Here is a 13,030-nt window from a genome sequence, read left to right as displayed (position 1 = left end):
AAAAAGAACTAGTTAAGGAAAGAAGGATTCTCCCCGGAGAAATCCTTTTGTGAGGGCGCCAAGGCCCGAGCGTCTGCTCACGTAACGGCTATGCCCATTTAGGGGCATAGCCACAGAATGGGTTCAACCCATCACAATAAATTTTTTTATAAACGAAATATTTAAATATTTAAATATTTAAATAAATAATTTTTATTTTTTTTATTTTTAATTTTAAAATTTAAAATTATTAAAAAATTAAAAAATTAAAAAATTAAAAAATTAAAAAATTAATTTTTTTTTATTACATATTATAGCCGAAAATAATCGACTACGCGATCGAGAGCCGGCGGTCGCATTAAATTGTACATCACGCTATTTTTCCACCGCAAAAAGTAAAAGTACCCAGCAATCATCCCCAACCGATCTCTGCAACATTGACAACGTAGCAAAATGCATACAGCGCTTGTCACATCTTGGGACCATCTCCCAACATATGCCGAAGTCGAAACCCCTGCCTTCCCAAGCGAAGGCTCGGACATCGTGCAAATCAAGCTTATAGCCACGGGTCTTCACAGGCTCGTCAAATCCCGAGCAGCCGGGACTCACTACTCGGCCAAGACACTCCCTCACATCCCCGGCGTGGATGGAGTTGGTACTACACCTTCGGGCCAAGTAGTCTATTTTTCAACCATTGGCACCGGCGGCTCTTTCAGCGAGGTTATCAATGTGCCAAAGAAAGATACCACCCCTTTGCCAGTCGGGGTAGATCCTCTGCAAGCGGCTGCGTTAGTGAATCCCGCTCTGTCCAGTTGGTTGGCACTCGCATATAGGACGTTCAATCTTCCTGAGAATTTCACGGCAGTGATTCATGGTGTCACTACTGCTTCGGGAGCTATTTCAATCAATGTCGCCAAGGCTTTGGGTGCCGGGAGAGTTATTGGAGTAGCGAGGAATGCGAAGGCGATGGAGGCTTTAGATCTAGATCAGAGAATCACCCTCCGTGAGAAGATCGAGGAGACGGACTTTTCGACGTTAGGAGATGTGGATGTCGTGTTGGACTACCTTTATGGGGCGCCGGTGGTGCATCTGTTGAAGAGCTTGAATTCGAAGAGGCCGGTGCAAGTCGTGCAGATTGGGAGCATGGCTGGAACGGAAGCCGCGTTGCCGGGTGCGGTATTGAGGAGTAAAGATATCACTTTGAGGGGTTCGGGTCCGGGCGCGTTCAAGATAAGTGATCTGGTGGACTCACTGCCTGGCTTGTTGAACGTGCTGAAGAGCGTTCCCGAAAGGGACTTGAGGGTGGTGAGTCTAGTTGATGTGAAGAAGGTCTGGAATCAAGGAGGTGAAAGGATAGTCTTCATTCCATAGTGAATCGATAGTTACAGATGAAATATGATAGTAACTTATTCGCTCTCCATATAGGGCCATGGACATTCTGGGGTGAGTTGACAGAACCTGACAGCCTCCTGCAAGAAGTTACGATCCAATCGCCGTCTTAATCCTCTCGTCCGCCAAGTCCGAAAGTGCTTTGTCCGGTCGGACTATCTCTAACACCGGGAACCAACATATTAAGAAATTCTATATTTTTTTCGCAATTTCTCCTTGCTTTTAAGTATGTTTTCATACCGAAAGCGAGACACACTCAATAAGTTCCTACTCTGCCATCTTTTGCTCGGTTTCTAACCTGAAGCTCATCCACTTAAACTCTCGAGCCTATATACATCAACAAATTATACTTGCACACCACTATGTATGTTCAATCGACAATGCGCAGCTGGCAGTACAGGTCCACTCAAGGTGGTCTCGAGAACAATCTAACCCTCAATACTGTCCCAATGCCTCAGCCCAAGGCAGATCAGCACCTCGTGAGAATCGTTGTTGCTGCTCTCAATCCTGTCGACTACAGGCTTGCTGAATTCCAATTTCTTCATCGAACAACCTTTCCCAAGCCTGCTTCTCCTGGTAGCGATTTTGCTGGTTACATCGTTAAACCTGCACAGGGATCTGCACTCAAACCAGGACAATTCGTCTTTGGAGCCGCTGGGACGAACTTCATGGCAAGTCCATTCCCATCTAAATCGTGCTTCATTTGCATAAGAGCCTCGGAGCTAGGAACTGGCTTGGATAAATACTCTCTTGAAAGCGTCCCAGACAGACCCAAGCTGCCTAGACATTTACTAGCTTTCAACAATGCTAATTAATAATTTGTCAGTGCGGAGGAGCCTTGTCCGAATACGGGATTGCCAATACCAGAGCTACTACCCCTATGCCGACAGGTCTTTCGACTTCCGATGCAGCAAGCATCACCGTTGCCGGTCTTACCGCTTATCAGGCTATTTTACCACACTCCAAGCCTGGGTCGCGTGTCTTCCTCAACGGTGGATCTGGAGGGGTCGGAGCTATTGGCATTCAGATAGCCAAAGTCAAAGGACGCCATGTCACTGTGACCTGCTCCACGGCTAACGTCGAGCTCTGCAAATCCCTTGGGGCAGATGAAGTGATCGACTACAAGACGCAAGATGTGTTACAAACACTTAAAGCCTCGCCATACAAGTACGATCTTGTTGTTGACAATGTTGGCAACGACCAAAACCTGTACTGGAAAGCACATGAATACACAAACCCAGGAGCGAAATTTATCACAGTGGCAATAAGTCACCATTTTAGCTTCATTCGGTTCGTTACCATGGCGAATTTGTTGCCAAAGTTTTTCGGCGGTGGAAAAAGACAACATCTGATTGTCATAGGTGAGCCGAAAGGACAAGAGCTCGAACAGATTGCCGATTGGATGGTCGAGGGCAAGATAAAAGCTGTCATTGATTCCAAATACAAGTTTGAAGAAGTGAGGGAAGCATACAAGAGATTGAAGACGGGTAGGGCTAAAGGCAAGATTATTGTCAATGTTGCGCCAGAGGAGGAATGTACGGCATGAAAGAACGATTTGCGGATTCAAACTTTAAGCTCCTACAAGAAAGCTCAGTGCGACTTCAATCGGGCAATGAATTTGAGAGCTCGAAGATAGACCAATCAATGCTTTCGAGATCATGACCCGCGAAATTAAATGGATCCAACGCTCCAAAGGCGGCTTCGTCACCGAAAACATTACCGTGAACTTGCCTATGTGTCAGACCTGGTGAACGGACAAGCAACACCGATGGGTGGGAAACAGTAGTGTTCGTCGTGTCCTTCCAGTGGTTGGTACCATTCAAGGTGAGGCGAATGGCGTGGGAGACTCTAAGCGCGTCTCTGCTGACTGACGACTTTTCTGAACATATCTCAAAAGATCGTTCCAGTAACCCTTTTGCTTCATCTTCCATGGCGGGGTCGATCATCGGCTCCTGGGCCTCCCTTCTCCAGCGTGTATGCACCACGAGGCAAAGTACCATGACGCCCATCAGGAAATCATTCATTGTGAAATTAGTCTGCCATTGAAGTCTCCGAGTCAGTATACTTCTTTCAGACAATACCGCAATATCTTGGATACTGCTTGCATTGGAGACTTGTAGACAGAAAATGAAACAATCTGGGGTTTTCGCTCCGTGATAGTCACATACCAGCATCCATCGCTCCATGTAAAGCATCCCTCCAGGACGAAACTCGCTGTAAACCTCAATGAACTGCCTCACGAGTGTAGTCCCCGCTTCAACGCAAGCCCCAGTGCTGAATACATTCCCTCGTGCCATATACCTTATGATTCAACAGTTAGCTGATCAATTGCAGATAGGAGCAGTCGCAGGGACTGAGAAATCACTCGCACGAGGGCGACAGGGTATACGTTTTTGGTTGGATTCAGGTATCCTGTGTGCCACCTACCTGCGATGGAGGGCACATAGGCTCTTGAGATAGATAAACTCAACGAATATCCTTGTCATCACCAGATAGGCGGGGTCTACAATCGATTCAGAAAGTGGTCGTACCCGAAGAACTTCACTAAAGCACAGATTCTGAAAGTCAGCATATTTCTTATTTACATTCAAGATGACGGTCGTGAAAGCAGGAAACTCAATGAACGCTTGCCCCGAGAAAGTATAAATGCAGAAGAGCCTATGTTGCTCGGACAAGATGGACCCACGGAGTCATATCGTGCATTCTGCGAATTTCCTCGTCTAGGTTACGGATTTCTTCTTCGGACTTGTCCTTGAAAGAAAGTGCATGTTGACAGACTTTATAGAAACTGTGCATTTGATTGTCCTTGACAATGAACCAGAGCAATCTCGTGACCTCGTTCTTTGATCGAGAGGCAGGTAATACACGAGTGTTCTCATCAAAGTCAGTATCAAGCAAGTTTCTGGGAGATTTCGTGTCCGACTGCTCGGGACTGATGTTGGTGGGGAGGCCGAGTTGGAAGGAACTCATCAGGTCCATCTGTTTTATGGCTGCCCAGAAACGTCTTCGCATCTCTCCTTCGAAGACAGAAAAGTTTCCAAATAAATCAGGATCCCGGTGGTAACCCATCTCATATGCCATACGAACTACAATGGCGAGAATTGCACCTTAGCCCGAGAGTTTGAGGTTAGCATATTTTCTGTTACAATCTGTAGAGGAGAGTGTCTTAGAAGTCCGGGGACATGGACATAATGAGCGATGGAGCATTGCTCCCAGAAGAGAACTCACCAGCTTCGCGGGATGGGTCGAGAGTTCTCAAATTCTTGCAATGTCCCTATTGTCGCGATGTTTCGGTCAGTAATCATTAATTATGTATCTGCGAACATAGAATTACACGCTGTAGCATAGTACCCTCGAGGAGATGGAACTTACATACATGGCCAATGCTTCCACGGCGAAAGGCTGCGGGTGGTAGTACTCTCCTGCTACCAGGCACTGTCCAGCCGCCGCGTGCAAGATTGATCGCCTAGTGATCAACTCATCCTGGGAAGAATGATGTTCACCAACCAGAGAGGCCAGACAACAGATAGAGAATAGCATAGATAGCCACAGAGGATTGACGTTTCCCATGTCGGCCCAAAAGGCATTGTACTGGCGCTGGAAGTAGAACGTATGAACAAAAGGGATGATGAAAGTCTCTCCCCGAAAGTAGAGAGCAAGGAAGCGATCGACTTCGACTTTTGGAGGCAGCATTTGACTGATGATATGTTGGACGTTGTAATGCCGCGAAGTCCCAAATATCAACTCATCACCTGAATAGGCGGGTTCAAACGCAATAGATTCTCCTGAATCTTGGACCTCGCCTGAGCGGGCCAAGATCTCTTTCAACCCATGGATATCGTTCAAAATGTCTGACCAATGTGTTGAACCAACGTATCTGTTGTTATCAGCATCTGCACCTCGAGGCTGATCGATACTTGAATCAGGTGGTAAGTCAAGTAGTGCCTGGGTTGATGCCGTAGAATTCTCGGGGTCAGGGACGTCAAGCCCCACGGGAGGTGATCTCAGAGTCTGACTTCGCATCAATTGCTTGACAGTGGCCTCCAGATGTGACAGTCTGTCCTCCGCAGCGTGACGGCCGATCGAGGAAGACTCGTAATTGCAGAATTGCGCCTCATCTCGGCGGAGACAGTTGCGACACGGATGTCCTCGATCGCAACGGACTTTACGAGCCCGGCATTGCTGACATATCGACGTTTCGCGGGGGCGTTTTGTAACTTTTCTTGGGGACGAATCATGTAGAATCGAAGCAACGTTGTGCGCATGAAATTTGCCAGTTAGCTTCGAAAAGTCCGATGACATGGTGACTGATCCTGAGCAGACCCGGCGTTTGGACGAGAAATAACCACAAAGCAAGTCAAGGCGGAGTATTGTGTATGGAATGGTGGGAGTACAACCACTGAAGCAACTTGAAGCCTCACACTAGTGACACCTTTACTTTGCTTACGTGAGTTGGGGTATTTCCAGTAGTAGGCTCGGTACCAAAGGTCTGTGGTTGGGAGCCGGGCTGCTTGCCGGTACGTAGCACGTTACAGGCGAGTTTTGTTAGATTGGGCAAACTAACGATTCGATTTGATGTACACCAAAGACTTGCCAGTTTGCCACTCATGTTCCATTCAGATATCTGGTATATAATTTTGATATCATCTGATTGACACATAAATATTGAGACCTTGATAACGTCATATGAAGCGAATCGGTACACTGTATGATTGAAAAGTTTCCGGCTGAGAAGTGCTTGACTTGCTTGACTTGCTTATATATTTGCACGTGTACTATCCCTCGAGCTTACCACGGTTGTACATTATCCTTTCTAATAACCTTGCCCACATCCTGATCTCTAGTCCCCTCAACCACGTCTCGAACAAAATTCGCACCTATCCTAGGATCGATTGCTCCCATCTGCTTGTTCACTTCCTGACTACCACCAAGGCCCGTCGCCAGATACCCTGGAGAAATGCACCATATCTTCACACCATCGTCTTTCAGTATCCGAACCCACTACGGCGAATCAGTATTCGGTTTCCATCTGATCAGAGCTCCGAAGGACGAGGAAAGCTTTCCCGGGAGCCTGATATCGACAACCTGTGAGGATTGAAAACAAAGGGGTTTGCTGCTTACCTCTCGCATCATCATATTCATCCCAGTTTTTGTGGAGCGATAAGCTGGAACTCCGTTAGGAGGTTTCGGCCACCCTTTCGAGGGTGAATGATTGACCCCAAGCAGTGTGTTTCCGCTTTCAGCAAGGGTTGAGGTTCCGCTAGTGATGAAAATGAGTCTTGGGTCAGACGACTTCAAGAGCAGAGGCATGAGCGTGTGTGTTACAACATGAGTTGATGTTGTGTTCACGGCCCAAGACTTGTTCCACATCTCTCTCATAGTCATCTTGCCCTGGTAAAATTGTTGATCGAGCAGAGCCCCTACATGACAAGTCAGTATTTGGAAGTCAAACGAGTCTGCTAGGGAGTCTCACCCGCATTATTGATCAAAATATCGATGCGTCCATGTTGAAGAAGAACTTGGTTGAAAAGTCGATCAATCGAATCATCGTCCTCGATGTCGATTTGCACCGCCTCGATGACGCTGGGGCTTCCAGGGAACTCTGTTTGCGCAGCTTTGACAGCAGCATTCGCCTTTTCTAGACTGCGACCACCGAGAAGAATTGTGTACGATTTAGATGATTGACACAATGATTTGATTGTTTCGAATCCGAGGCCGCTGCACAGTACCAAGAATCAGCATGTATTTACAATATAGCTTAGGAGGGCGTCCGGGATACAGGGAGACTCGTATGCAGAGCATCTCTGTCTTCCAGTATGCACTAGAAGAACAAAACACGGAAAGAAATCTCCAAGCAGGTGGTGGGCTTACGTGTTTGCCCCAGTGACCAAGATGATTTTAGACGCCATGATGGATCTCTTTGCGCTTGAAAGTATGAGTTGAAAATGTAGTGCTCCATGAATATAAATCCATCCGTGGCATCTTTATAGTCCTATAACCACCGGACATAAAAGAACATGCCTTAAGTTCGCGACGCTGTCCCAGTCATTCGGCGGGTGTGTTGCCAAAATTGCCTATTCTGGCAATAATCTCGGCCGAGATGTAAAAGGGGGTTCGCTTAGCGCTTTGAGCGGCAGTAGGTAGCCTTGTGATTCTGACGTCCATGATGTATCAAGTTCCAAAACAAACTCCGCAGATTGGCTTGAAATCAAGAATTCGTGCTAAGTGAGATGTCTGCGTACCTCGTAGCGTCGTCTATTGGAGTAACGGAGGCTTCCAGGAGAATGATTGGTCTCTATGCAAACTCGAGAGCTTCGAATTCTGCCACGAATGTTCCGTACTCTCAAAATCCCCTGCTAGATCATTGGTTTTTGGCAATGTACCACTAGTGGTATTATCGAATCAAGACCACAGTGCATCAAAAATTGGCTGCCTTGCTGCTCCGCCGCGTATGCCGACTGCTGAGCCTTCTCGCAGCAATGTTTCTCTCTCGCGCTTGTTCTGTCTCTGTGGGTAGCTCTCCAACACTTTCCACAAAGCCCTCTTTGCGTTCACTTAAAACGCCAAATCTCCTCCAGTTCCCAAAATCTTGAGGACTTCTCCTCTGTACTTTCACTGAAATTGTTCGAAATTCCACGAACCAGACTGCAAGCAATGTGCAGGTCTCGAGGAGGGATACGACAAAGCTCAACCATGTCAAAATCAGGAAGCCCGTACCTAGCTCTGCCTTCAGCCCCAACGCACTCCCAAAGAGATTGATAATGTTGTTCGCAGTGGTTATAAATGCCGTAGCCGTAGCAGACGCCGAGAGCAAAAACAATGATCCGATCGAAGATGCCACAAGGTTGGTATTCATGATCCACTTTGACGAAGGCAGTAAGAACTGTAGCAGTGATGCAAGGACGACGAAGGCACTTCCAGCGAGGCTAATGAGGTAAAATGCAAAAATGGTGCGATCGAGTGTATTTGTGAGGTTCCCCAAATACACAGATATGCTTTGAACTTGAGCGATAGCAGGAATTGATATGTTGGTTGTAAGCACTGTTGTTGAGCTGGGAATGTTTGAGATAAGCCGTGTTAATCCTGTGATTAGGCGCTGTTAGTACTCAGAACCGGACTGGGAGTTCGAACAAATTTGCCTCAGAAGACATTCATTCCTCGGTGAAGATTTGAAAAGTTATAGGGACATGGTCTACTACACACCAGAGGCAGCTTCACCGTACGAAAAACACTACACAAGTCAGTATGAGCTTCTGAATGATGACAATAGAACAGTGATCTTTGGTAGTACTTCTATTGACTCGTCGAGGACACACTTGGAACTCGGCTGATCTTGGCATCTCGACAAGTCTAATACTCGAAGGACTTCCGCAGCTTGAACCGAAAGATCTTTTTAAGTGGCCCTTGCTGGGTGGGACAATCTTCTCGAGAAGTCCTCTTCCTTGAGAAAAGGCGAGTGCAGACGGGGTTTGAACATACATTGGAAATGTTGAATCTTGCATGCGGATCCGCAGCGTTAGACAGACTTCCTGCACAGACATCCCTAAGATGAATGCTGTAGAACTCTTCAATACCAAGAGCACTAACAATTCCCTGGGCCACGCTTCCTTCAGCCTTCGATAGTCCATTATCCAGACCAGCTGTAAAATTGCCGACCAGGTCAGAGAACAACTGGGTGAGACTAGATCCGGATGCAGCCAGCGGATTGCCAGCACCGATGGAAAGGATCCCATCAAGCAAAGCTCCAATGCCTGTTGATGATCCGTGGGTAAGTCCAGCAGTGAGATTTTGGAATATATTGTCAAAAAACTGACTTATTCCGCCTTCACCGCCACTTTCTATGCTTTGCGTTATGTTCTGGATTAATCCCTCTATGAATGTCCCTATGTCACCCTCCAAATCCACTAGAGAATTTTCTAGGCCTGCTGTTAAGGATTGAATCGCACTCGCTACCGGGTCACCTGCCGAAGTGGTGGTCACAGGCTGTGCTGCTTGCCAGTATGATGATGAGGAGGCAGTTAGGTTGGTTGCTGGAGTGGAAGAAGGGCGTGCACTAGTGGTAGAATTGTTTTCAGTCGTTGTAGAGTTGGTGAGGTTGGAACTATTTCGGCCAGATGTGGAATTCCAGATTGTGGCTGTCACAGATTCGTGCTTGTCGTCTTCACGCAGAGCCGCCGTAACTGGAGTAAATGTAACAGCCTCTGCTCCGATGTTGGAGGTATTGAGCTATCATCTGTTAGTGGTGATCGTTCTCTGCTTTTTTGGAAAGCAGCAAAAGCAGCAAAGCAGCACATGGTATACGAACAGTAATGAGATGGAAGTTCTCCAGGGCTCCGCGTTTGGTTCCGGGAATCACCACCAGAAGAGTTAAGATGAAAGAAGCTGATCCGAGAAAGAGAGAGACAAGGGGAGCATATTTCTGGAGAAGGGTGCCGCTTCTGGCGTTTGCCAGAGTTTTTCTCAGCATTTCATATGTATACTCGAAGTGTAGTACACTCGCAAATGCGAGGACGTTCTTGATAACTGAACATGTTTGTCCATGCGTGGAAAATAAGATCAGAAGCTAACAGAAGGGGAGATGGTCAGATGTGTCAGGCATGGCTCATTCATGCTATCCATCGTTCGAATGCAGCATGGAATTTCGATCAGCGAAAGTTGCTTCGGACGAGGCGATGTTCTGATGCATAGGGCAATGTTATTGGTTGAGGGGATCTCTGGCAGGCTGGGATGTGAAACTACGGCGTGTAACCCGTAACATGGCAGACCAGGATATTTCGGTACATCCAATCTAAATCAGCCGGGCCCTCACACTCATAGGGAGCCAACATGGCATTTCGCATGAATGCCGCTGTCATTCTCAGAATGGCATTCTTCCGTCTCCCTATCTCACGACCGTGTCGGACGGAATGCGATGCTAATGCTAATGCTAATGCTAATGCTAATGCTAATGCTAATGATGATGCTAATGATGATGCTCGATGCTGTCAATGCTTTGTGATGGATACCAGTCTCCAAGTACTATACGCAGCGAGCGTGCGATTCAATCTCCTACGATCCAAACGCTGACCAGCTGCATTTGGATATTGCAAAGCGATGTTCGTCCACTATGGGTAAGTAAGGATTCAAGAAGAGCATGTCTGGGTGCCGAAACTAACCCAGAAAAGCCTAGCGTCATAAGCCATGCATCTATCTCGTTCCAATGTGGAGAAACGCGAAAGTGGAAGCATCAAGACAAAATCCAACGAACAAGATCTTCCATTCGCACTACGTCGCAGCACAGTCATGGAGACACTCCCGGAGGACAGCGCCCACAAAGATACTACATCAAAGACTAAAGTTCAGTCTCAACACAGAGGTCACGAGATCGCCAGCAAAACCATCAAGGCACCGCCGTTCTCTTATGTGTGCCTGCAACTTGTATCCGACCTATCAAGACCACCGGAGCTGGACCTACTTTCTGTCCGATCGTATATCACAGCTGGCTTGACTCAATTCTTGGGACTCACAGGCTCTGCGATTGCAGTTGATATTCTCAAGGTAGACCAACGAGCGTGCTGGATTCGTGTACCAAGAGAGGACCTTAGCCCAGTGATCGCTGCTCTAGGAGGATGGGTTGGAGGAACGGAATCAGAAGGGAGAGTCAGCTGGAAGGTCAAGGCCGCTGGAAATTGGCTTGGTGCTCTAGTCGCTCAAGCAGACTGTCAAGATGTTTGGAATGAGTGAGCACAAAATGAGCTTGAGAGAGACATTGCGTTAAGTCTTATTCTGGATGCTTGAAAGGCTCCTCTTATGCTGCCATGCTGTCTACAGATTGTTGTACAACTATTACGGGGTCCTTTGTTTACCCTCGTAACCTCCCTGGAAATGCCACCAACGCCCGCTTCACAAGCCAACAAATGCTCCGTAGATGCAGATTGCCACCAATCTAGGCTTCATTAAATAGCATAAGAACTTGCTCAACGGGTTCTCTAGGTCATAGACATTAGACTGTTTTGTGCGTACGCCTGGCCAATAGATTAGAAATGATCAAGAAGACAAAGCTTCGGAGGGCAACGAACCATGGGCTTGATATTTGGATGTGGCACAGCATCAAACTTGTGGAACTTGAGCTTGTAATCTGGGCCAATGTTGATGTAAGCACCCTTGTTCTCAGTGCTGTCACAATACTTCGGTGCCGAGAAGACTGAACAAGATTAGCATGGGCAAATACACTTGAAGTATCAATAGAAACATACCAGTAATGCATTTCCCATCGTGCTCTTCCTCGTAGCCTTCCATTCTCACTTCGTGACTGCGGATGATGGCATCCAATCCGTTGTTCTCACAGAATCTCTTGGTTACATCTGGCCCGAATTGCATACCAACGCCACGTTTACTGGGTCCTCGACCAGGCTCCGTTTGTGGGTCCGTCCAGAGCATTTCCATCATGAGTCCTGCTTGCCCTGGCTGACGTTGATTGTGTCTATTGAGCTTTCGAATATCATCCAAAGTTACCTTGTCATCAGAAAACAAGCCTCCGTGAAGGACGAGGTACTTCTTGCCAATTAGAGTTGCCAATGGCAATGCTGAAAAGCTCTCCGAGAACAGCTTGAAAACACGTTCTATAAAATCTCAGTATATGTAGCCAGAAAATAGCTGATCAACACCAGTAACAACGACCTACCATTATACTTTGCTTTACATTCGCCTTCGAAGCCGTAGACTCGGTTCATGTCGTCGGTCTCGTGGTTTCCTCGATTGATGAAGAAAGAAGAAGGGCGTAGCCACTTGTACGCATAGAGTAATAAGGCAATCTCGGTTGACCAGGAGCCTCGATCTACGAAATCGCCGTTGAAGAGGTAATGGTGTTTTTCTGTGGGAAGGCCATTGAGCCTGAAGAGCTCCATCAAATCGAAGAATTGGCCTGAAACATTTTAGCAACACTCTTATTCTTACATTTACAATAATCGACTTACCATGGGTATCTCCACAAACTGTGAGCTGTGAATCATCTTCTATGTCCATTTCGACCATAGTAGCTTCATCGTAAACGATTTTCTTCACAGCTAATATGATTTGATAAACATATTTCTTGTGTATTTTCTTGCCGTTCTTGAAACGTTCCAACATATCACTGATGAACTCGGGCGTCATCTCGTCGTCTATTCGAGCTCCATCGTATTCTGCTTCTACGACCATCGAATCCAGGTCCAGGCCCTCCGCAGCAGATGGCTCATCCCCAATCTCTATTGCCCGGAAGAATTCGACTCTCTTGACAATCTTCTCGCATTCTGCCAGCTTAAGCTTGGCATCTTTGTCATTTGGTGCCTTCTTGACGACAGTCTTGAAATCTCGAAGAGCGTCCCGCGACTTCAAGATTGCAGTGTAGGCAACGGCCCTCCGGTAGTAGGCCTTTGGAATGAGATTAGAAAGTTGGTCGTTTCAGAAAACATGTAGGAAAGACAACTTGTTTTGAAACATACCTTAACAAAGTTGGGGTCGAGCTCAATGGCCTTTGTAGCATCTGCTATTGCGTAGCCATAAGCTTCTGATTTGATGTTTGCCTTGAGAAGTCAGTCACACGAGTATGTGTAATGTTTTGCGAGTATTCTGCCTACCTGTGCGCGGTTTGAGTAATATGTTGGCTCATTGCCATTCAGCTCTATCGCTTTGGTATAGCAGT

The 13,030-nt window shown here is 46.9% G+C and overlaps 6 protein-coding genes across 6 annotated transcripts; 3 read left to right on the top strand and 3 right to left on the bottom strand.

Moving 5' to 3' along the window:
* The first annotated feature begins 350 nt into the window (after window positions 1–350).
* On the top strand, window positions 351–1,400 carry LY89DRAFT_780061 (uncharacterized protein). The gene has a single exon (XM_018222353.1). It carries the CDS (start codon window positions 433–435, stop codon window positions 1,348–1,350), a length of 918 nt encoding a protein of 305 aa, XP_018074583.1. The 5' UTR covers window positions 351–432; the 3' UTR covers window positions 1,351–1,400.
* Window positions 1,401–1,594: 194 nt separating this feature from the next.
* LY89DRAFT_682995 (putative zinc-type alcohol dehydrogenase-like protein C16A3.02c) lies at window positions 1,595–3,029 on the top strand. Its single transcript, XM_018214614.1, has 2 exons — window positions 1,595–2,039; window positions 2,195–3,029. Exons 1-2 carry the CDS (start codon window positions 1,818–1,820, stop codon window positions 2,912–2,914), a joined length of 942 nt encoding a protein of 313 aa, XP_018074582.1. The 5' UTR covers window positions 1,595–1,817; the 3' UTR covers window positions 2,915–3,029.
* On the bottom strand, window positions 2,970–7,277 carry LY89DRAFT_695732 (uncharacterized protein; the record flags this gene model as incomplete). Its single annotated transcript, XM_018216780.1, has 10 exons — window positions 2,970–3,404; window positions 3,537–3,669; window positions 3,796–3,912; window positions 4,055–4,475; window positions 4,597–4,642; window positions 4,741–5,550; window positions 6,172–6,369; window positions 6,490–6,788; window positions 6,842–7,086; window positions 7,240–7,277. 10 exons carry the CDS (start codon window positions 7,275–7,277, stop codon window positions 2,970–2,972), a joined length of 2,742 nt encoding a protein of 913 aa, XP_018074581.1.
* Window positions 7,278–7,786: 509 nt separating this feature from the next.
* Window positions 7,787–9,835, bottom strand: LY89DRAFT_731450 (uncharacterized protein; the record flags this gene model as incomplete). Its single annotated transcript, XM_018219572.1, has 4 exons — window positions 7,787–8,451; window positions 8,572–8,599; window positions 8,848–9,594; window positions 9,674–9,835. The coding sequence occupies 4 exons, from the start codon at window positions 9,833–9,835 to the stop codon at window positions 7,787–7,789; spliced, it is 1,602 nt and encodes a 533-aa protein (XP_018074580.1).
* A 617-nt stretch (window positions 9,836–10,452) lies between these two features.
* Window positions 10,453–11,238, top strand: LY89DRAFT_474568 (uncharacterized protein). The gene is made up of 2 exons (XM_018207796.1): window positions 10,453–10,478; window positions 10,533–11,238. Exon 2 carries the CDS (start codon window positions 10,549–10,551, stop codon window positions 11,089–11,091), a length of 543 nt encoding a protein of 180 aa, XP_018074579.1. The 5' UTR covers window positions 10,453–10,478; window positions 10,533–10,548; the 3' UTR covers window positions 11,092–11,238.
* Window positions 11,239–12,005: 767 nt separating this feature from the next.
* Window positions 12,006–12,798, bottom strand: LY89DRAFT_474570 (uncharacterized protein). The gene has a single exon (XM_018207797.1). The coding sequence runs from the start codon at window positions 12,544–12,546 to the stop codon at window positions 12,046–12,048; it is 501 nt and encodes a 166-aa protein (XP_018074578.1). The 5' UTR covers window positions 12,547–12,798; the 3' UTR covers window positions 12,006–12,045.
* Window positions 12,799–13,030: the final 232 nt, after the last annotated feature.

Source organism: Mollisia scopiformis, assembly GCF_001500285.1.
Source record: "Mollisia scopiformis unplaced genomic scaffold LY89scaffold_7, whole genome shotgun sequence".
In the NCBI taxonomy this organism is placed as follows: Eukaryota; Fungi; Ascomycota; class Leotiomycetes; order Helotiales; family Mollisiaceae; genus Mollisia; species Mollisia scopiformis.
The sequence above is the reverse complement of the archived record's forward strand: the minus strand, read 5'-3'. Positions and strand labels throughout refer to the sequence as shown.